We start from the raw sequence: 23,326 nt of genomic DNA, 5'->3' as shown, positions 1-23,326 counted from the left end.
GGAATGCCTTGACGCTGACAGTGAACGCCCCGTGCAGCCTATCGAGAGCACCACAGCAAAGAGCAACTCAGCACTCCCCCAAAATCTCTGTTTATGACAGCGTGAAGGTGGGCTGAGGATGGGCAGGGCAGCTGCTCAGTCCTTAGCACTGACTGTTACAGCGAGCTGCTGTGTTTATACAGCACAGGGAAGCACAATACCAGCTGGCTGCTGACACTGGGCTGCCAGTGGCTCCCAGTAAATCCCTTCAACTAAGAACTTCTAGCGGCTTGCTTTAATTTCTTGGAAACCCTTTAGATAATATTATATCAGTGCACCTAGCGTTTTAATTAACATTTCATGGAAACAATTCACAAACAAGGGGGCCGTAGTTTATTAAGGTACAGGTTATATTGATAATTTGCTTAATTGTTTCTTTTCATAAAACATAAATGGGAAATATCAGAAGCGTTCAACTTTAATGATTAATTTAAATTTCTCCACCTGCACAGAAAGGTTAAAAAAAGCAGATGAATGTTCTAATAAGTATATTCATTAGCAATAACCTTAATGAAGTGATGGATAAATCGTTGCTTGCTAAACTCGATTCATTGTACCTGTGCTAGTACACTGTGTGTCAGTGGAGATCAAAGTGCATGGGGTAAAATGTTTAAAATGATTTAGCCTTTTGAAAGCTGGTCTGTTAAATTACAGGCAGGGCATTTTTTCTGTTTGATGAATGGGAAAAGGAAGGTTACTTGGTGGTCTGTAAACAGGTAGGGAGCCTGATAATAAACATTATGGCCTCTGTCTGTTGATGAGTTATGGAGATAGTCTTTACACCACAGTTACAAATATAAATGCTTCTCCTATCACAGAGGCAGCCTTAGATTTTTAATTAGCATGCCATTTCATATGACTGTAGACATTTCAAAGGGCTGCTTTGTGCTCACCCTTACAAATGTCTCTCTCTCTGCGTTTGATGTCTGCCTGATGTAAATACGGGCAATTAAAAAGAGGCCCAGGGTTGGAGATGCACAAGGTCCACCTAATTAAAACACAAACAAAGGTACCAAGCAGAAAACACCTTATGATTAAGATCTAAAGTGTTATGATGAATCAGAGGTCCCATTAATTGTTAGGTTAAAATCAGTACAAAAGGCAAACATATCTGTAGGTTATAAATGAATGAAAGGTTGCGGAGAAAAAAAGCTTTACATGCAGATAAAGGCTACAGTACCTAGTAGCAGAGTGGCCTTGCATATTCTGTGCAGATCGCTTACTTATTCCTCCGCAAATTATACCAAACGCCTTGTAGGCTCTCTTTTGACATTGTTCCATTGGAGCCTTGAAAGAGAAGCCATTGTTATTGCAGAGGCAAGTGGTGGAATCTGACTGGTGAGGAAATGATTTTGTCTTGTTCTTAGGAAAGAGATAAAAAAACAATAGGTGTGAGAGAATTTGACCTGAGGCTTTGCCCGTGAAAATAAAGACATTCTTTTGCAGCAGTTGTGTTCAAACATGCCCCGAATACTTTATCCTTTTGAGCCGAACACGCATGTACAGTCAACAAACAAAACAACTGCATCAACAACATCAGAGATTTTTCTTTTCAAGGTCCGCAAACCCAACCAACCATTTTCCCCTTACAAATGACAGATGTATAATTACAGCCTATTGTAATGCGCGTGTTTCATACATATTGTGCTGTTTTGAGGTAAAGGCATGTTTTCTAGTGTTTTAGTGTAAGTCGAAAGTGGCGTAATCCAGTGGAGGCAATGTGCTTAACCCAGACATACAGAGGGGTGTTATTAAGGGTTAATGATTTCAAATCTCCATCTGGCTTTTCTTGTACGCCGTCAGGGCTTAGCATCAGCATGGGGAGGCGAAAAGGAGAGCTTGTGAAGGAGCATTAGTGGCGGATTTCTTTTCACCAGTCAATTCCAGGGCTAACTGTTTGTTTTCATACCTGAGCTTAGCTGTCAATCTGCAGGAACGATGAAATCTCCTGAACAAAACCACAGAGCAAGAAAGGGAGGCTAGCTGGAAAGGCTCCAAACCACACAAAGTAACAGATAATAAGAGGCAAGGTGGAAAGAGTGCACAAGAAAGAAGTACACAGATAAAAAGATTTCAGCTGAGGAAACTTGGACAGTTGACATTTATAATTATATATCTCAGAGAGATCTGTTATATGATCACAGGTGACTGATAATAACCATTCATTATGCACATATATACATACACATATATGCTTATATGTCTTTTGGCTTGCTCTGTGCAGGGTCTTTGAGCTTCATACTCAACAGAGCTATTTAAGTTTCCCTGCTGAGTGGTAGTTTACTGGCCCCCCGATGGGGGCATAAGAAAAAAAAAAAGAAGAGAAAAAAGAAGAAGCACACACACAAACTGCTCAAGCATTTACTCAAACTGGAGGAAAATATGTAGTTACTAAATTGGAACACAAGCTGTATTCATTCCGCTGGAATCTGCTAAAAAAGAAAAACAGAAAAAAGCTTAACGCTGTACACTAGCGTTGAAATGGCAGCTTGAATTCTGAAGCAGAAAAATCAGGGCTCTTGCACTGTCACAATCAATTTGAGAATGGTGTCTACGTGACAGTGGTCGAGTGCAAACATACAGTCCTGTGGCAGGCAGATAAGTGGAAGCTCTTTAGGAGGAGAACAGAGGGCAGGGCAGGAGGCAGCTGAGACTGATTTGATGCTGGCCCTACCTGTGCTGGCTATACTCCTGCACAAGCAGAAAGGGGTCCACAGTGAGAGCACAGAGCCCAGATTGTTTAGTACTGTGGGTTTGTTGCAAAACATGTTTGTGCACTTTAAAAAAAATGTCTTAATGACCTCTATAAAGTGCGGTTTTGATACTACTGGACACAACTGCATATTTGTGCAACATTCCCCATCAAAAGTGAGCTTATGTAGCGTTAGAAAGGAGAAGGAAGACATTAATTTTGAGGGTATTTCAAAAGGTTTGTGTATTTTATATAATATGTCTATTACACCCAACATACAAACCGTTCACACAAATAGGACAAAACGTTATCTGTCCAGTTGCTCCAGTCAAAAATGCCTCAGTTAGCATTTTCTCCACAACACTTCAGTCAACTGTTTGCCCTGTGCACTCAGGTGAAATATGAGCCACAGTAAATCATTATTCCTGAGGCCACATTTGCCAGATGAATGCATGTGAGTGTTGGACTGTGTGTTTTTCTCCTCTAATGAATTGAGGAATTTAGCTTGTGGCAATGGAAGGTAAAAAAGGAAGCGCTGTGCTCGTGTGTGTGTAGTGTATGTTTGTATATACAGGTACAAAAATCTCTGTGTTTTCAATTACATATTTTCCAGTGGTTTGTTCAAGTTGAGTCATTTAACAGTATATCGTTTTATTAATCTTCCTTTCAGTCAGAGAGAATGTAAACCATTGAGAGAGCTGACAAAAACATATCTATGTCATTTTTAAAGGAGCCTCCCCTAAAATATTCATTAGTTTTTCCTGGGCAAAGCAAATTGGATTTTCACAAGCATGTAAAGCCGAACGGCTAAGTTATATGAGGATGTAAGAGAATGCGAATACACCCTTCAGATTTAAAAAGATGCGTATAACAACCAAATTTTAGGAAGGCATAAAAATGGCTAAGACAGGTTTTTGAAATTGTGTTTAAAGTAAAAAAAGTCACATTTTTATAGGCTCCATAAGAAAGTGTTATTTTTAGCTTAATTTCATTTATGGGTAATGCTATCGAGTGCATCAAGTCACTTTCCAGGATTATTTTTGATTCTTTTTTTTTTTCTTTTTTTTTATTATGGAAAGAACATCGGTAATTACACAGGTGTTATTTTGTACTTGTGATTTGGCATTTAAGTATAAAATCAGGCTGGAGTTGGGGACTATCTCAAATCTTCCTTTTATCCTTCTTTGCATGTGCACCAAGCAAGCACTATGGCCTTTTATGTTCAATTTTATGCATTTTGATCTAGTCTATCACCAGTACACTGTTCTGTTTTCGAAAATGTAATGTAACAAATGTGTAAAATTAGCAGTAAAACACTAAAATGTCATTCTAGCCTGAAATGTGATGACTTTTGATGAAAAGTTTAAACGTTTTAAATTGCACGGAGGCTACAAATTTGTGCACATTTGGGCTGTTCTGGATCGAATTTGACTGAAAGGGTGAGAAAGTAAAATGGCACAGGAGCGATCTTATGTGGTGCACATAAGGAACAGAGCGCACACAAAGGTCAGAGGGTGTTTTTTTTTCTTTACATAGAGACCTGCTGCACCTGAAAGGTAACAAAATAATCTCAAAATAAATAAAGTAGAATGCATTTGTTCTACACAAACTGAGAAAGACAGAAATCAAAAGATCAGTGAAACGTGCAACTCCCCCCCCCCCCCCCCAAACAGGGCTTTCTACCTCTGTTTTGAATGCATATGCTAAGTTCCAATAGGCAGTGTTTAAGTGTTAATGAATGCTGAATTAATTATACTAATTATACATTAGATTATTGATTATAAATTGTAGTTATGGTTTTTTTTTTTAAGCTTTAGCAATGTGAAGAGTGTTTAATGGCAGTAATGGTTATACATGTGCGTACAATAAAACTTAGCAGTTCCAGTTTTACATTTTCACTTTCAGTAAAATATATTGGAAAAATCCACTTTCCATGCTCTCTGAAGGCATTAATTGTCGATATATATTAATATCATCTATGCATTCTAAATAGATCTGTAGTTCAGACCTGTTGGCTCGCCCATGCTGCAATGGCACGAATGGCAGTGCAATGGCATTGGTAAATTCTAAAATAAACATTTATGATCCCTGGTTAGATCTGCTGGCTAGATTTGTATTAAAAGCCTGAGAACGCAGCAGGTGCTCTGACCTGTTATATGCTTTGTGAATATGTGTTCTGGGCTCATCTGTCTTTGCTTCCTGTTATCCCTGCTGTTTCAGTCTATCACTTGTGATCTGATAAAAAACCCAGACAAAACACTGGTATTGTTGATACACTTATCCATCCAAGACAGCAGACGGAAAGTCTTTCGAAAGATCTCATTTTGCGCAGTTCAAGGAAACAAGTAGATTCTGCTTTAATTATCAGTTGTATAGGTAAGACGGATGAATAAACGCTCTGTGAAAAGAATGAGATAACATCTAACTCCTAATTCCCTTCCAAGGATTTGTTGACAGTAAGTCATTGCCTTGATCACTGTTTCATATGCTTTAAGTGCTATGTATTAGAAAGACCTTGAAAATTGTGCATTCTTTTTATATTTTAAGGTCACGGGGGTCAGACTTATCATTATAAAGGCCATAAGAGATGAAATGAAGGCTCAGAGACAATCTTTGTTTTTATGTAATGATCTTTGCTACATGCTGCCTTACACAACATCTTGTTGCCAGGATCTGTGGTTTGCTGCACAGTCTTATAGATTCAAAGAAAGTTGCATTCAGTTACTGAAAGAACACAAATAAAGTTGCTGCGTTGAAATTTTTTTTTTTTCTCCAGGGAGAATTTAAGGGTCACCGGCATTTCCCGCAGATTAATATGCTCAGGTTGAGCCTCTATCTTGGCTTTGATGAAGTACCTTGTCCAGTGTCATGGATAGACAGTTAAGTGCTGGAGCTTTTACATTAGCATAATTATACTGAAGAGTGAAGCTTCCTCTATCATCAAAATGTTAGCCTCTATCACTGTTCACCATGAACAGCAGAACCTCAGTAGATGAAGAGTACTTTTATTAATAAGCTCTTCATATGCCAATCAGAATATTTATGTTTAAAAGATGGTGCTGAGACACTTAAATGATTCTGATGCAGTCGCATCAACATTCAAATATACTATATGCAAAAACATAGGTGGCACGTGCAAAATACTATAATACACTTATTATATTCAGACTACTGCAAATTTTAGAGAACATTTGAGTTTTTCATTGTAAAGAAGCCGATATATTCATCCTTATCATATAGGTAAGCTTAGTGGCTGAGGGGCATTTGCTGCCAGTGGATGACGTACTTGTAAGTCATTGCTTATGCTTGTTAATGCGGTTTTATTGGCAAGATTAACGGCTTTTATATCATAGCAGAGGCAGCAAGCCAGGTAAAACAGCTGTTGCTCATATTGTCTTGGTTGTAGGACACGGAGACACATTAACACCATATTAAACACACACAGCCTTGTAGCACTGCTGGACAAGTGCACATACTATTTAAAAGCAAAGGGATACTATAAAACTAGTTCCCGTTACTCTGGCTTTTCTGCCAGTTTTCAACCTAACACATTTTTTTTTTAACAAAGGATAAAATGTTTCAGTTGTATTAAATAACACAAAAGAAAATTTGATTGGAAAAAAACATTGTTAGGTATTGGTAAAAGGACTGTGGACATCCTTTTTTTTCCCTTAAAAATACTAAAGCGCGCACCAATAGATGTCGTCTGCTGCTACTGAGTTAGCTCTTTGTGTTTTCCGCAGAAAGAATGGACAAAGGGTCAGATGACCACAGAGGTCACACACGTGCATTTACTCAGAGACATGTACCTTTTATTGATTGGAGGCACGTGCAACACACATCGGTGCACGCTCGCGTCTACATTCACACGCGCTTTAGGAGAGCGCAGAGTGAGAGAGCGTCTCAGCATGCAAGGCATTCAAGCTATGTGCGGTCTGTGTGCGGATACAGCTTGGTACAATCGTACCATTTAGACAAGGCCCAATTTACTTAGGATGGGTTTGCAGCATATGGAAGCATCCACAATAGCTGTCTGATAGAGAGACAAAGAAATTCCAGTCTTCTGGTGCTAAAAAACTCAATTCAGATCTGGTCATAATGGCTCAGCTGTCTTAACCAAAGGAAGAGAAGAGAATAGGGTGCCTTGTGATTTTCCCCCTTTTTACCCTCACCCTCCTCGTTTTCTTCTTTCTTTTTTTTGTGCCTGAATCTTTTATCTGTGTTATTCACTCGGGACTCTTCAAAGTAACAAGCCTCCTTCTTTTTCCCCGGTACTGGACTTGGAACCCAAATTAGAGACTGCTTGATTAGAGCAGAGAGGAGGGAGCCAAGAGAGAGAGTGAGAGAGAGATGTGGGTATTGGACAAAACAAATCACACCCCTACAAAGTGCCTTTTATCCAAAGACCCCAAGGCTCAAATACCCCCGTCCTTCCCCAAGCAACCATGGCTCTGCTTGTTTTTCTCTTATGATTTATTTAGTCACCCGTTGATGTTTTCTGCCCTACTTTGTGACGTTTAAAGAAGGCAGGAATCTCAAAAGGTGCATGTGAATGGGCTGAAACTGGACAACGCCGTCTTCTATGTGTCAGTCTAAAAATTCTGAACTTGGCAGAAGTGTCCTAAAATAACAAAACAAGAAAAGTGCCAGCACAGCTTGACCGCTTACTCCTGGGATCCTCTTCCTGCTTTGGGCTGGTATTGTCCTACTGAGGCTCACTTGTTCACCAGGAGGATGTCACAACACGTTAGGTCCAGGCCGACTGCTGGCGTTTATGTAGCGCCAAGGCATCTCTGGGCTGTCTGTCTGCCATCGGAAGCGCAATGTGAGGAGACATGTTAACAGGCAGACCCCAGCCCTACCGCTGTTAAAAGCCATGCAATATGCAGGAAACGGCCTCTTTTGTCAGCAGCCTGGTCAGACACAGACCACGACTCTCCTCTTCTGTACCACCCAATAAAAGTTTTATCTGCATTTTAAAGCTGATCCATAATTCAAAGCAGGAAGAAAGGGATTTTAACGCTAACCAGCCAACAAAAAACACATGTGTCTCATTTTATGTTTGGTTTTCTTCCACTGCGCTTATCTTTAGTAGATATTTAAGCACCAAAGCTGTGTTTGTCTGCAGTACTGACAGCTAATCTTAAAATGTCTTCAGCTGTTGTAGATTTTTAGGACTGAGATCAACAATTATGACTGAAATCAGAAGAGAGAGATGGCCTAAATCGTGGTGCAAGGGAAGGTCTGGGCTTCCCACAGTTCAGCTCAACATCAAAACAATGAGCCTTCTGTTAGTATTCTTGTGGTGTCTGGGCAGGAGTGAACACCCCACACTCAGACTGGCCCATCAGGTCCTTCATTGGACACTTAGCACAAGTTCTGCTGCATATTCACACTCACAAGACAAAACATAAACATTCTGCAGAATCTTTGTAATTTTCACAATTTTTAAACTCCTAAACTAGTGTGACATGTGTACTTAGGCAGGCTGTGAGGGCGTCATTGAGCCCAGATGTTTTACTTTTTTTTCCAGCTGACACTCATCTGTGACTCGATGGCCCCAAATCAAAATGATCATCTAGATGATGATTTTTCTGTTCTTCTTTTCTGTCTTGTTACCCCCCGTCTCCCTTTCTTTACGGCTCTCCCTCCTTCCCGCGACAGTATTGATAGTGATTTATTGTGACAATGACCGATGTATTTTGCTGCTGAGCAGCTCCTTCATGGAGACAGCCAAAGGTTAATAAAATTGGTGCTGATTGTATCAATTTTATAGATAAGCCATTCACAACAAGTGTAGTTGGGTGAATAAGAAGTCAATTGAGGCCTTGGAAACTGCACACAGGCCCAATGAATAGCTGCTTTTAGGTGCTTTTTTTTCGTTAGGAGGATAAATGGAGAATTGCAGCTCTCTTCCATTGCAGCAGGCAGCAGAGGCAGAGCGAGGCGAACTGAGGTTCAGACAAGCCTGCCAGTAAATTGCCCTGAATGGGTTCTGGAGGTTGACAGGCCCTATTAAGACAAACAGCTTTCCTCATCGGAGAGATAAAATAAATCAGGTGTTTAGTCAAATTAAAATAGTTTGAGTGGAGAGGGCCCCTGGGAGCTCTCAGGAGAAACTCAAGACAGATGTGGTCAGAGACGAGAGGAAGACACCCAGGAAAGAATTCAGCTCCTGCTGGCTTCAGGCCAGACTTCACCGCACTGTTATCTGGACCTCTTGTGTTTTTTGCCCCCTTTCTCTCTCTTTCTCCCTCTAACTGTCTCTTTCTCTTTCTGTCAGTTTTCCTGTCAGTTTTTTGTACGTACCACCATACCAGCTGTCACACAGGAGTGCAGTGGGAGGAGAGTGAGTTACTGTCTAGCCTCTCACTGGCAATTATGTTGGCTGTGTAAGTCAATGGTAGGATCACTTAGCATTGATTAGGCGGAGAGAGAGCAGTGCAGCGGAGCCCCTATCACACACAGTGTAGACATGTAACTGCAGAGAGAGAAACGCAAGTCCGCTGCTCTGTCATTGCTTTGGTTTGTCAAATATGCATTAAAGAGAGGGAATGTGATGATGATACAAAGTGCATGTGGTTATAGTGTATGTTGAGCATGCATTTTGTTTGTGTACGTACCGCTTTGAGTCTTTTTTTCTGCAGGTTTCCACATTAAATTCAGCCAAAATCTGCAGGCGTTTCCTCCCCTAATATTTGGTGTGTATAAAAGTTCTGTTTATAGGCCAGTGCAAAGAGTGACTCTTAACACTTTCTTTATAATCACCCGTGGACGTCTGAAATAAGCTGCGATTTCAGTTTGACAGCTCCCTGCAGCTCTTTGTCTGTGTGCTCGGAACAATTCCTTCACTTTCTTGCTGTGAAAGCCGTGAACACCAGCTACAGAAAAACAGACAACTCCAGGCTGTGTGTGACCTTAACACTTTCTAGTGAATTCACTGCAGTTGGTTGCTGCCTGTGTGGTTTTCTTTGTACTAAATATTGTGTACAGCACAATAGCACATGATGATCGGTCACTGTTCTATATTTAGCATTATATAATGACCGATGGCTTCTGCTGTGTTTCCTCCAAAAGCCTACACCCTGGTTATTTAGTCATGGTCACAATAAAAACTTTTGAGTACTTTTTTTTCCAGGTATGCACCAACTTGTGGTCATGTTTTTGTTTTTGTTTTCACCACCTTGCATTTATCCTTTCCTGCTCACAGACATTGCTCTCTCTTTCTCACTCTCCTTCTTCTCAATAGGTACTCCTGAGAGCCTGGCCGAAAAGGAACACCAGCTCTCCACGATGATCACTCAGCTGATCAGCTTGCGAGAGCAGCTCCTGGCTGCTCACGATGAACAGAAGAAGCTGGCTGCCTCACAGATGGAGAAACAGAGGCAGCAAATGGAGTTAGCTCGTCAGCAGCAGGAGCAGGTAACCGCTTGCTGTTTTCTTTTCTCACATGCACCAAAACACCTAGCTAATAGCCCACGCTATATATTTATTTATTTATTTATTTTACCTTTTCCTAAACTAGGCTCTTTTCTTACTATTTGAAACACACAGAACATTCCCCTCCCTCCTTTTACCTTTTTTATTTAATTTCCTCTTTCACCTAATAATAAACCTCTTTAAACACAAGTCTTTGTGCTTAGCTCTCTATTTCATATTACATTTCATGCCTGAAATGCGCCAATAAAACCTTGCTACTTGGTTGGAATTTGGAATAATATTAGATTTGAAAGACGTTATAGTCTATATTGCCTGAGATATTTCGGTCATGCTCTCCCGCCCACAGTTATGCTGTGTGGTAGGAAAAATGTTATTATGACTTGTACTAACAAATGCGAGGGAATGTGTGAATTAAACGTTATATTAAATATGGAAGTCCTCTATATCTTATAAATCGACTCCTATTAGAACAAGCCTGGCATTAGATTTGCAGCACAAATCAGGCCAATGAGCCATATTGTACAAATCAGCAAATTAGCACAGGCCATGAAGTGTGTTAATGTCTGGGAAGAAATAAGGACACAAACTATCCACACGGGCGACACTTTTATTATCACCCGCCACCCTAATGGCTATGAGTCAATTATCAGCAAGGAGTTCACTCAGAGTTTTCTCAGCACACTCTCAGACCTTCCTTTGGTAAATGAAGAGATAGACCGTCCACCTTGGAGTGATGCATTTGGTCATAGTACACTAATAATACATTAACAGTATTGATTTATTTTTCAATCAATAGTGTTCATTTGCAAACTACGCTCAGCTCTGAAGGCTTTGGAGACACTGCAGAACAAACGACCAGTGATATATGTTTTATTATTTGATCTTATGTTAATGCAGGCTGATATTAATATTTACCATTAATAAAAATGGAAGAGAGACAGCGAGAGATGGTTGAGAGAGGGAGAGTAAGAGAGCCCGCTGAGATCTGGGATGTCATCAAGCCATCAAGATACAACGCAGTAATTAACTGTTGACACTCGTGAGGAAGCCAGCACAAATTAATCTTGACACATTTGCAGACGGCCGATATCTTACAGTGAACACTTTGTAATTATATTTAAAAATGAAAATTAAATGACACTTAAAACTAGGTTGTCATGCTCAATGAAGTGAGCATGTAAAAGGAGGGAGCGCTAGGGATGAGAAACACTGCGGTGTGGCTGCTCGTCACTCAGGGGCAGCGGGGACCCCTGTCACCCTTCCTGGGCTTGCCACCTCCATCATAACCACATTCGTCTGTGTCCTGTAAATCATTTATTCTCTTTCTCCGCAAATTTCAGCTCTGCAGTTCATTTTATATTCATTTAGAACATTTAATGGTTTGTTATTGACTGACTGCAGCGGTTTAGATAAAAGAATACACTTTTATTCACAATAAAAATTGCTTTTTTAAGTTCCACCTCCAGTCCAGCCCTGTATCGTCCGTCTCGGCACATATTTAGTGTTAGGTTCATTTACTAATCAATCTACATTTTTTTCCCCACTTCATTTACCAACCAGATTGCAAGACAACAGCAGCAGCTTCTGCAGCAACAGCACAAAATCAACCTCCTCCAGCAGCAGATCCAGGTCAGTCAAAGCATTTCTGTTGGCCCTCTACCACTCAGCAGCTTACACCTCCTACTTTTTTTCTACAATGATTACTACTCCACTTCTGCCTCTTCAGTATAATTAGAGCACCAGGGTTGTCACCATGATCCAGATGTCTGGATTTATTTGCACAGATCAATAAAATTAGGCATTAAAGTAAATATCATGGCTAACTTAAGTTTGCCACTACTTCTTTACTTCTTATTCCTTTATCGCTGATTTTTTTTTGTGTGTGTGTCATGCTGACATTCGTCACTTTCATCAAATGTTAATTGGCCGTTGGTAATCGGGAGGACTTTAAAATATGTAGGCGAATAATTAGCACATCTTAATGAACAAAAAAAATGGGGGGAAAAGTAACAACGGCTAATGAGTTGTGTTGATGGAGAAGTGCGTGGAGGTGGGGGACATGAAAGAGGCTGGTAAATGCCTCCGAAATGAGTAGATCCCAGAAGGGCAATATGGCACGCTTTCACACAGCACGCGACCTGCTGAAACCTACATTGTCACCATGACCTGTGCCTGCGACACGTACTTCCTTATGCCGCCTCGTGGACTTTTATGTTTTGTTCTACTTTTTCAGATGTGCATCATGCCAGATGTTATCTTGCTCACCGCGTGTGTATGTTTGTGTGTGCTCTGTGCAGTATAGTACAAAGCACAAAGGTGCAGAGGAAGACCACCCACGCAGCATGTAGCTGAATATGGTCAGGGATATGTACAGGGTAATCCAGGGTTGCTTGCTGGCAGTGGTCAAGGCTGCGAGCCTGGCTGCCTTTGTGAGGCTAACATTATCCTGCCGGGTGTGTTTGGTGTCAGGCACATCCTTCTCCATTTGCCTCCTCCTTCTCTGCTTGTTCTCAAAACTCTCCGCATCAAAACTTTAAATATTCACCTGCAGCAAACTCCTGCAGAATCAACATTCAGATATTTTTTTGATAAAGAGTATCTTCTCCCCATATACTGGGACATACCACATATAATACAGCTTATTCTTATGATCCAAAGAGCAAAGAAAACATCTGTTCTCAAAGAGCAGTTAGTACAACAAGCAGATTTATGGCCAGGGCATCAAAATGCCTCTTTCAATGGCTCTTTACAAGAGGAAGACTGCACTCTCAGCTTACTGTGGAGTAGCCACTAGCCTGGACCTTTCGCTTCAACAGTGGACAGTCTATTGGAAAAACAATTCCATACGACATTCCACTACAGACAAGCACATAGCATGACACTCTGTGTAGAAAACCCTCGAAAATGAAGTACCTTATACACTGCCGAGGGGCTAGTAATACTCATATGATAGAGAGCTCTTTACTTATGCACGTTGAGCATAAGGGCACAGCCCTAAAGGATCTCCCTTTTCGAGGCCCTTGCTTTCATCACAGAGTTATAGGCAAATGTTACCTGAAAATTCCCCTTGATGGATACTTTTCAGAGAGGGTGAGGTTTCAAGTGTTTATGGGAAAGTGCTTCTAAATATCCATTTCAAACACTTGAACGGAGATACAAGTAAAGCCCTTTCTTGTAGAGCCCAGTTAGCCAGTTTTCCCCTGACAAAATGAGATCTCTCCTGATTAAAAAAAAAGCCACATCCACAATTAAATAAAAGAATCTCATGGTCAGACCATCTGTTCTACTTGCCCATCAGCCTCTCCTGGCTGCACTGGGCACGCACAACTCAAAAACAAGTCGCTCCCAAGACTTTAATAAGTTTCACTGTGTGCAACATTGTTTATCAGACAGCAAGTTATTTAGAGAAGAATATGTTCTCTGTCCTTAACCTATGGCCACTCCTCTCAAGTTGGAGTATCAGCAAGAGTAGATAAAAGAGAGTCAGGGGCAAGTTAGCGCAACGGTTTCTGCCACTCTGTTTTCATTAGTGCTGCCTCTTAAAAATGCCCTGGTCATTTTAATATACAACAGCTTTGACTTAATTATTTCTGTAAACAAGCTTCCATCCTGTACTGCGCAGGCCTTTAGCAAAGTGGTAAGCAGCGCTGAGGGATTGAGTTACTCTGCTGTTAGCATGGAGAGCATTAAACTTTATTGGAGACCCTCCTGCCATCAAAGTCCTTCTGTTTTGGCTCGAAGGAAAATGAAGAGAAAGCTTCTTGCTCAGGTCTTCTACTGATGATGTGACATTTGACACCGTAAAGGGTCCACACAATAAAACCGAGGGGACTGCAACTGGAGGCTGTTTCTGTTATGCGTGTGCTGTCAAGGACTTTTTTTTTGCATATAAATTTAAGTTGAATCAGAAGTAGGTAGTTATTAGGTTTAGTAAGCGAGGTTTGGTCCAAGGCAGCAAGTAGTTCAATCGAATTCTTCTTTTGAATAGCCAACTCTCATTTTATCCTTTCTCATCATTCCAACAAGAGACGAAAAGAGATTTAGTCTTTGTCCCTCGGGATTAAAATGTCACTTGTTTTAAGATAGCAGATGTTTTGATTGAAGCGTTAGAGGCTTATCAAAAGTTAAAGCTCAAGGCTTTGTGTGTTTTTCCCTCAGCTTCTTTGTATTTTTCAGTTCATCCTCCTCGTTGAAATCGTCTTGGCACTAATTCAATCCTAGGGTTAGATTAACTCTTGAGTTGATTTAAGTTGAAAATCTGAAACCTCACCATTGCAAGACTCATGTGACACTTAAACATATATATATATTTATATATATATATATGAGCCATTTAACTCTGTTTCACTTTGTTTGTGGGAATGCATGAGAGGTAAAGACAAGGCATCATTCAGGATATAAAATTTTAAAAAGTATGAGACATGGAGCTTTAAGGCACTCAGGTGTTGTGCCATCCATAGCCAGACCATAAGAATAACTCCATGCACCTCACTGGGTAATAAGCCCAGTTCATGTTTTCCTCAAGGATGGGTCTGTTAAGATACAATCCCTGGTATGACTCTGTATGCAAGTAAATACACATATACATCCACAAAGGTGATAGTGTACAGTACACAGGCACACAGGGACCCACGCACTGATACACACATCAATGGAATAAATACTGGCAGAAAGGTCAGGGTGAACTTTATCTTCACAAACAGGCTGGAGAAAGCCGAGCTCCCCACATGAAACAGAGGGACACTTTTAATTCATAACATTTAATTTAATTTCCTTTTTTTAATCCATGAAAAACATCACAATATCATGACACTGTCATTTGTCATTGGCTGTGGCATTGATGTGCTAACTCTGAGGACACTGTGAGACCCAAGATCGGCAAGCTAACAGTTTCAATGTTGGCTGGCAAAAGTTCTTTTTTGCCCACATTTATATCTCACTCCATGAATGATCTGTTCGTCAGCCAAGTTATTCAGTTTATCTCCCTTTGACCTATTCTTCTCTCCCGACATACGACCTAGCTATAAACTCTGACCTCGCTGAAAGTAAGCGCACATTTTTGGTCCATTTAACCTCATGTCCACAAACACGGCTTGCTGAAAATGAAAACCAGAGATTAAAAGAGAAAAGGCCAGTGTATTAGTGTCCACTGCACACTTCAAGGTCTTAGTGGCTTCCTCACATGTGTCTTTAATGGTGTCAAGAAACAGTGGGGGACACTACTAAAGGTTTCAAGATTAAAGAAGAAATTCAATAACACCAGCATTAATCCGCCAAGAATTTTACAAGGTGGACAATATAGAGATAGATTTTTGAAGATGAGACGGTGCATAACAGACTTGCAGGAAAACATGCAGTTTGATAGAAAAAGGTTCTGCATTAATTCTTCATAGAGTTCATATTTTAGCCAATGGCAGGGTTATTACTAACATATCTTTCCCAATCTTTTTGTCAGTGTATCACACACTGTAAAAGTATTGTTGTCGTTATTTTACAGGAAAAGACTTCAAAATAGGTTTAAAAAGGGTTTGAAAGAGTGCAGCTTCAGTTTTTTGACCCCTTTTCTTTCTAATGCTTTCTAATTCTTTAGTCTTACCACAAAAACAGAGGTGTTTAATGTCAGTTGACATAGTGTTACAAGTGAAAAAAAACCTTTACAGTGATGTGTTTTATTCAGACGACACAGAACTCCCATATTTCTCATAGAAATCAGAAAAGTCACAGGAGGATGTCTGTACCTGTCCATCTGTACACAGTAGCTGAGGAGTCTGCACTCACATAATTTTCTCTTTCTTTTAGTTTGCACCTACAGATATCAACTCTGATAATCTAACTTTAAACAAACATCAAGCTTTATATTTAAAATAAAAAAGCAGTTTTTGTTTGTTTCGGGGGCTTTATTTCACATCTTCTGGAAATATCCATAATAGCTTAACAAATAAACTTTTCCTTAAGTGTCCGGTGCGGTTGCGGTTTGGCAGATGACTGACATCAAGCCTGACCCGCGGCTGTCATCAAGTCATTCTTTCAATTTCAAACGTTTTCAATCAAATCCAGCCTTTTCTTCTGGTTTAGCTTACTCGTAGATTTCTGCATTCTTGTTGTGATCCCCTTCCACTGTGATTCAGACGCAGCTTTTGATGGTTGGGGTCAGGGTCACGGTCCTGTTACAACACAAATCATCAAGCCAGTGCAAGGTCTTTGGCAGCATTTGGTAGTTTCCCACACATAATTGGCCTGCATTCAGTATTCCAGTCTTGACAAACCCCGCACGGATGAAGAATTAAATCTTTGTTTAGTGCTGCGCAAACAGTTATCTCACCAGATCTCGCACCAGATTTGATCAAATCATACTGGTCTCTGTAATAAATAGTCTTTTAGTACTTCTGTTTGGTCTACCTTTTTATCATAATGAAATGGAATATGCATCCGATCCTTTGCAATAATTTAATGCTGATTTCGTACCGCTACCAATTTAGAGGAACAAAAACCCAAAACTACAGTATAATGGTAAATATTTAAAATCAATCAGATGAGTTTAAATAAACACGGGGCCGTATGGTAATTGCTCGAAGATAATAGTGCTAATTTGTGTATTCTCTGATGCTTTTGTTGTCTCCCCGGCACAAATGATTTTCTCAGTGTGAGACTCTTATTAATGCACTGGCTGGGAAAAAAAGGAAGCACAAAAATAGACATTGTTAAAGAGAATGTGTAAGTCCCCCAATTAGCACAGCTAGACTGGAAGTGTTAGCATGATAATAAGAGAATAATAGAGCAGGGGAATGGTAATGTGTGTGTTTAAGTGTGGAAGTTTGCGCTGCTGTGTGCACTCGTGTCTGCATAGACTCTGTTCTTTCCCTGGTATTGAAGAGCTCTATGTTAGACTGCTAGTAGGATTATGTGGGGGCATTAACAGCCTAGTCAGACAAGCTTGGCTCTCACCCAGGGAGGCTCAGTCCAGCATGTTCATCCTCCATTTAAGGAGACTGTTAGCTGATGAAGATGTGCACATGCAAGGCTGAAGATAAAAGAAAGCGGTGACCCGACTCATTAGCCCCTGTGATTTAATATATTGACACTTGGATACAAATAATTCCATTTAGTGGACTCTATCGGCGAGGTAGGACGGATCAATTTAATTAGTTATGAAATGTGACTCCTTGTCAGGGAGCAGAAGAAATGCTGACGTTAAACAAAGTCACGTGCAATTTAAACAATAAAGCCATCACGGCCCTGTTAAAACTTAATGATGCACAAAAAGGTGCAGCAGTGGCAGTGATGGTTCGCAAATGAAGCTGAGTGGCTGTGCAGTTAGTATGTAATGCATTTGTCTGTTGGTTTAGAATTTTATACATAGCTGCCTACAGTGCTTTAGAAGGTATGGGGTTTTCCCAGTCTCCTTTTTATCAGTTTAGTGTGAGTAATAGTAAACATGCTTACTCGACTGTATCGATTTAAAAAGATAAAGAATGTGGAATTAAAGTAAAGGAAGGATGGAAGGATCGGTACTAGGTAGCTTTCAGTTGTAACTTATACTACTTGTCCTGCATCTTTGCCAATGAGGTAAAAGTATAACATTAACAGATTAGTTACTGCTCTTTTGTGAAACTGTACATTGCACAAAGGAGCCATGCATTTGAGTAATTGGCCTTTTGTTTATTAGACACCTCAGCAGCTTAAGCAGCGATAATTTAAGAGGCTCCATATCAGAGGTGCTACCTGAAAGGCTGTCACGTGCGAACTCACACCTGAGGGTCTACTTAAAATTAGTCACCTGAGGGGTTTCCAAAGCAGCCGTGGGACAGGTTCATTTATAACACAAACGTCTCACTCTATCGGCTCTCTCTCTCAAAAGTGACAAGAATAATTTACACAACAGAGAAGATTGTCTGGCATACAGGTATGTGAATTTGCCTTTAAAATGAATCAGGGTGTTAAATAATCCAGATAGCTGAACATCTACACACACACTCACACACACAGATGATGAAAGGAGCGCTTTTACGTTAGGTCCGAATATCACAATAAAGCACCTGTTCGGAGCACCAGAAATCTTCCCTGGATCGTGGAAAAGCAGCTACACTTAACAACCATTGTACCCCAGCCCCCGAGAGGAAAAATATCAGTTAAGGGAGAACACATCCTCCAGTGTGATGCAGACTTAGTTTCCTCTCGCCCACCGCACCGACTGTGTTTTCTCTGCTAATGTTGTGCAAACTGTTTTGTCTTTGCGCTGGCTTTGCGTGGCCGTCATCCTCAGCAGTGGGCACTCTCACAGGGAGAAGGAGCTGCATTAATAGACTCTACTGTGTACAGGCAGCCGGCAGGAAGAAAGGGGCGCGTGTTTTCCTAGGGCAGGGGTGGCAAAGCAAAGCATTCAGCCCATGGCTAATTCAAAAAAGGAGCTTTTTGTTTTTGGGGTGGAGGAGAGTCCAAGCATTCCCCAACCAAACACAATGAATGAGCTATTTTGTCCATATATATTTTTTTTTGAACATACATTTTTATTTTTGTTTGTTTTTGTAGAATTGGATTAACAAATTATGAATTTATTTTCTTAAATTATATCACTAGCTCTTTTTTCATTTTATCAAACAGTTTGTTTTAGACACGTCACTGTACATAAGCTCTCTTGTTTTATCTTTTACAAAATTTAACGCTTTGTACTTCTCCATCATAATTTGAGGACGTTTGAAAGTGTCAGCGCGCTCGTGTGTCTAATAACGTTGCCCCTTCTGACAGGCCTCCTTTCTTCTGAACAACAGAATGGGCTCTGTTGTGTTCTGTGGCCCCAGCAGCTGGGAGGTAACAGGGAAGACAGAGCCTCAGTCTATGAAAGGAGGACAGGACAGAGGGGGAAACCCAGTCGTGGTGCGGACAATTCTATCACGCAAATTAGATGTGTTTCGAACTCAGACAAGAAACTATTTCTCATTAACTATATACCTCCAAAAGAGGTGTTTCCCTTTTAATTTTAAATACATTTTAAAGAATTTTAGTGCCTCATGGTGAAATTCCCCACTTCCCCTGCAGTGTGCCCATGAAGCCAGCTGATATCCACTGGTCTTCAGACCCCAACTGAGGTAGTTAATTTGCTCCCTTTTCGGCACAGTGTACAGCTGTCAGTGTGCTGTCAGGTGATTTCTAATCACCTCTTTTTGGAGGAGGTAATCCACTAAATTAATGCGCCATGTTTAAAAAAATTTAAACACAGATAATGTATCAAAACAGAGAGATATAGCACAAACACTTCACACATAACCACTTAATTAAAAACCAGAATAAAATACCTTGAGGTTAGACCTTGACATCTAAATTCTATAACATCTTTTTTATTCATGCATGGCATATGTAATGGCATGATAATATGTGCTTTCTTTATCCTGTTTTTGTCTTCCTATTTTACCACTTTGCATCACACTTGGACTTTTATTTCCTTTTCAAAACATTTAATACTAAAGCTACACTGAATCTGAGTAGAGTGCACTGTGCAGAAACCCTGTAAATGCCAGGCACTGTATTTAAGCAAACAGTAGCCTGCAGTTTTATCCAGGATTCCAAGGATGTCAAGAGGAGCCATGATGAGGAGGAGGGCTAGAGTGGAGGGATTTGGGGTGGGATGTGTTAGGTGGGTCAGAGGGATGGACTACCCTGCTTTCAGCTCCCATCGACTTAATATAGACATATTGGAATGGCACTTTTCCAAGAAGGCTTGTTGTACTTTGTAAGGAATTAGTGGAACCATTGCTTATTCCCTCTGGATGGCCTGACCTCACTCTGGATTTTTACTTAGTGTAACACATGCAGAAATGAAGGATGTGTGTCGTCACACTCGAGCTTAAGCGAACAGTGCACACTTCATAGCCGGTGCTGTGCGTAAACAGCTCACAGAAAATAATGCAGCTTTTTTTATACTATGTCTGATTTTTGTAGAAAGGGGTGCTGTAAATGGTTTCAGAAGCAGGAAGGAAGTGAGGAGTCAAAGACAGACTCTTGAACAGGACAAAGGCCCTTTGTCGCTGACATGAAGCTCTCCAGGGTTTCCAGCGTTAATCTGGCCAAGCATGAATAATGTGGTAAAATGAAGACCTTCATTCAAAAGCAAAAGTCTGGAGCTCAAAGTCTTGTTCAAATCTATTGATCTATTTGTCTGATTATCGTTAGTTACAGACAAATCCAAACATCATCAGATCTGTGTTTGATTAATGTGCATGTCTCCCACGTAATGTAACTATTCAGTGTGCAGCAGAAAGTGACCAGCAGTAATCGAGTAACATCTGATTGTATTCAGCAGAAGTGCTTCCACTGAGTGATTTTCCTCCTGGCTGTGCTGCGGTACACTGTACACCCAGCAGGCTCTGTTCATACGCAGTGGCGGGTGTTAAACACATCCTGCTGTCTAGTGTCAGTTTACCGCGTGTGCTGCTGTTGGGATGTAGCCAGCTTACTCCTGATCACGTTCCCCTTAAATGAATCACAAAAGGTGATTCTACTAGCGAGCGTTTGGTGTGGAACTCAGTGGGGAGAAAGGTGGAAACAAAGTGTGAACTATCAGTTCTTATACCAACAGCTTACGTCTATCCTCCTTGGGTGAAATTACAGAACCTCTCCAAGAGAAAATGTGAAAACGAAGATTAGCGAGGGCTGACAACTACTAAAGTGATGAAGTAATTTTTATTTAAATGAGGTGACAGTGAAATGTGAACTCTCTTCAGGAAGATTACTGGTGACTGTGATCTTTTCACAGTGTGTGAGGTGTTTATTATAGTCTAAACTTTACAGAATTAAAAATCAAAGTCTTCAGATTTTTTCACCGACCTGTGGTTTTATTGTTGTCAGTCACTTTTTTATAAAATTACTTCTTGCAAGTCTCCTCATGACAAAAGTGTGCAGATTATATCGAAAACAAGGATCTGTATATGGCACAAGTGTTAAAAAGAGTGAAATGGTAATTAATCAGAATAGAATATTGAGGATCTCATAGGTCCTTTCAAGCTAATAACCGTGAGCTTTGGTGCTAGCAAGGTAGATGTTTGCCTTTTTTGCCCCTTTTGTATTTGAATCTTGGTAATACTGAATGATTCTGGCAGTAAAAACAAAAAAATTCTTACAGTTTCTTCAACATGGACCATTGTTGTCTACAGTGATTAGCAAACCTGAGCGTCAGTCAGTGCATGAAAGTGTAAGAGGGTTCAGACGGGATGCCAGCAGGGGTCTTGAGGCCTCACGGGTGCTTTGTGGAGGCTATAACAGACAGTGAGGAGCATGGGTGTTGACAGGGTCCCAAGTGAGTGCTGTAATGCGCTGTTCATCTCCATTTGCAGTGCGGTTTTTGGAGCCGCTTGCATGAGTGCTGTGGGTGGATGCTTTCTGGTGTACTAAAAAACACCACCGTTCACTGTTCTCCGTTTACCATCACCTTTGCCTAATGTAGCTCTGTGAAATGTGAAGCTTGTTTCTAATCACACTGCTTTTTTTATTTTTTAAATTAAAAGTGCATCTTTCATTTAAAATATGTGAAGTCTAATCTGTATTTCTGATGCTTCATAGGGATGCTAATTAACAAAACTGCTATAAAAAGGACTTTATCACGCATGCATTAGTGCAGTAATAAAGTGATCTTTGTGTGTGAGTGCATATTGCATGTGTTTTAAGTGCTCTGAGAAATAAAAGGAGCTCTTTTAACTCTACACTTTTTTTTTTTTACACCTTATGTATTTACACATCAGACATCTGAACTGTCTGCTTGCCCTCTGCAGTCTGACCACAGGATGTGCTGCTGCTTTGCGCCATTGTGGAGTTTACATGCTGTCTTATTAAACTTACTCTTAAAGGAATGATCTGTTAAAGTTGCAAAATAAGGAACCTGCAGCTTGAAAAGTGTGTGTGTGTGTGTTATATCATTTTAAAATTTAAATTCTTCCTTTAAAAAAATGAAAAAGAAAGCGCTCTCTTATAACATACAGTTTGGAATCGCACACACAGTAGATGCAAGTGAGTTCTATTTATCAAATACCAGCATCTCCTTGAGAGGGAAACAGATTGTGTACTGGGCTGCTACAGACTTCATCAGGTCATCTGAATTGATGATACATGTTGCAAGGGAGCCCGTTTCCCCCGGAAACCTCTGCTGGAGCGCATGCTGGCAGAGACGGGGGCCTCAGCCAAGTCTGTCTGACTGATCACTACAGATGCTCCTCTTCAAGTATTCCGAGTCAGATCCTTATTGCTGTGTCTTGAGGGACAAACAATAGCACCTGTTCCTCATAAGATAGCCCATTCATGTATCTTTAATGAAGCCTGGGGGCAGATGGTGTGAAATGACATTATCCAGTACTTAGCAGCGCTAAGACAAAGGAATAGCACTGCCAGCATAACAATGCTGCTGTATTTATGAGGGAAAGGGAGAAGGCTGTCTGAGCGCCCCACATCTGCTCCACTTCATTCCCCCACTCCTCAAGATCATCTTGGCATTAGAAATATCCTGGGCTCTTCGCCCATGGATAGATGGACTTTCGGGTAACTCTTATAAAGTGGGCGGGATGATGGAGTTGTAGAAACAGAGCAGAGTGCAAGTTAAACATCCATGTTGATTTCCTTAAAGTATACTTTATTTTTCTGCCACGCTGCTTTAAACAGTCGATTCTAAAAATAAGGGACTCGTGAAAATATTATAATCTGCTAAGCCACTGTGCCAGCTGTTAATTGACAGCTCAGCTAACCTCCTCTATTTGTTGCCACCTTTAAGCCGCTCAGAATTTGATTTGCCTTTCTCTGACATTAGCCGCTGTAAATTAAACTTTAATGCATCGAGCTCATTACCGAAAATCACAACCATTCAACTTCATTGCATTTATTTCCCCTTCAACGCACAGTTCGGATCTGTCTTGCCTCAATGAACCTTGTATATTTGCCCCATATTTTAGAGTAATAATAGTAATAAAAGCTTATATCCCAGATGAAATTATATCATTTAGAGTTTATCATTTGCGTTTGCTGGAGAAATGCATACGTGTATCAAAAATGCTTGTGCTGATGTCTCTCATTATAGTGTGTGTATAAAGTGTGGATGGCCTGCATACGTCCCTTAAACAATTTTGTGGTATTATTTAATGTACTCAGAAAAAACACTTTAACTTTAAATTTAAAATG

At 40.4% G+C, this 23,326-nt stretch overlaps 1 protein-coding gene across 9 annotated transcripts in view; it reads left to right on the top strand.

Moving 5' to 3' along the window:
• sox6 (SRY-box transcription factor 6) overlaps positions 1-23,326 on the top strand; it is a 135,928-nt gene that overhangs the window by 72,183 nt on the left and 40,419 nt on the right. For all 9 annotated transcript variants that reach the window (XR_014910663.1, XM_085402518.1, XM_085402559.1 and 6 more), the window contains 2 exons: positions 9,981-10,153; positions 11,732-11,800. Coding sequence is in view for 8 of the 9 variants with exons in the window: in XM_085402518.1 (XP_085258644.1) it covers positions 9,981-10,153; positions 11,732-11,800 (242 nt within the window). In the remaining variant the exon portion in view is untranslated. The remainder of the gene's footprint in view (positions 1-9,980; positions 10,154-11,731; positions 11,801-23,326) is intronic.

The sequence above is a fragment of the Rhamphochromis longiceps genome, linkage group LG1 (genome assembly GCF_057381845.1).
Source record: "Rhamphochromis longiceps isolate RC_006_pf linkage group LG1, R_longiceps_female_GT1.1, whole genome shotgun sequence".
NCBI classification, from domain to species: domain Eukaryota; kingdom Metazoa; phylum Chordata; class Actinopteri; order Cichliformes; family Cichlidae; genus Rhamphochromis; species Rhamphochromis longiceps.
The sequence above is the reverse complement of the archived record's forward strand: the minus strand, read 5'-3'. Positions and strand labels throughout refer to the sequence as shown.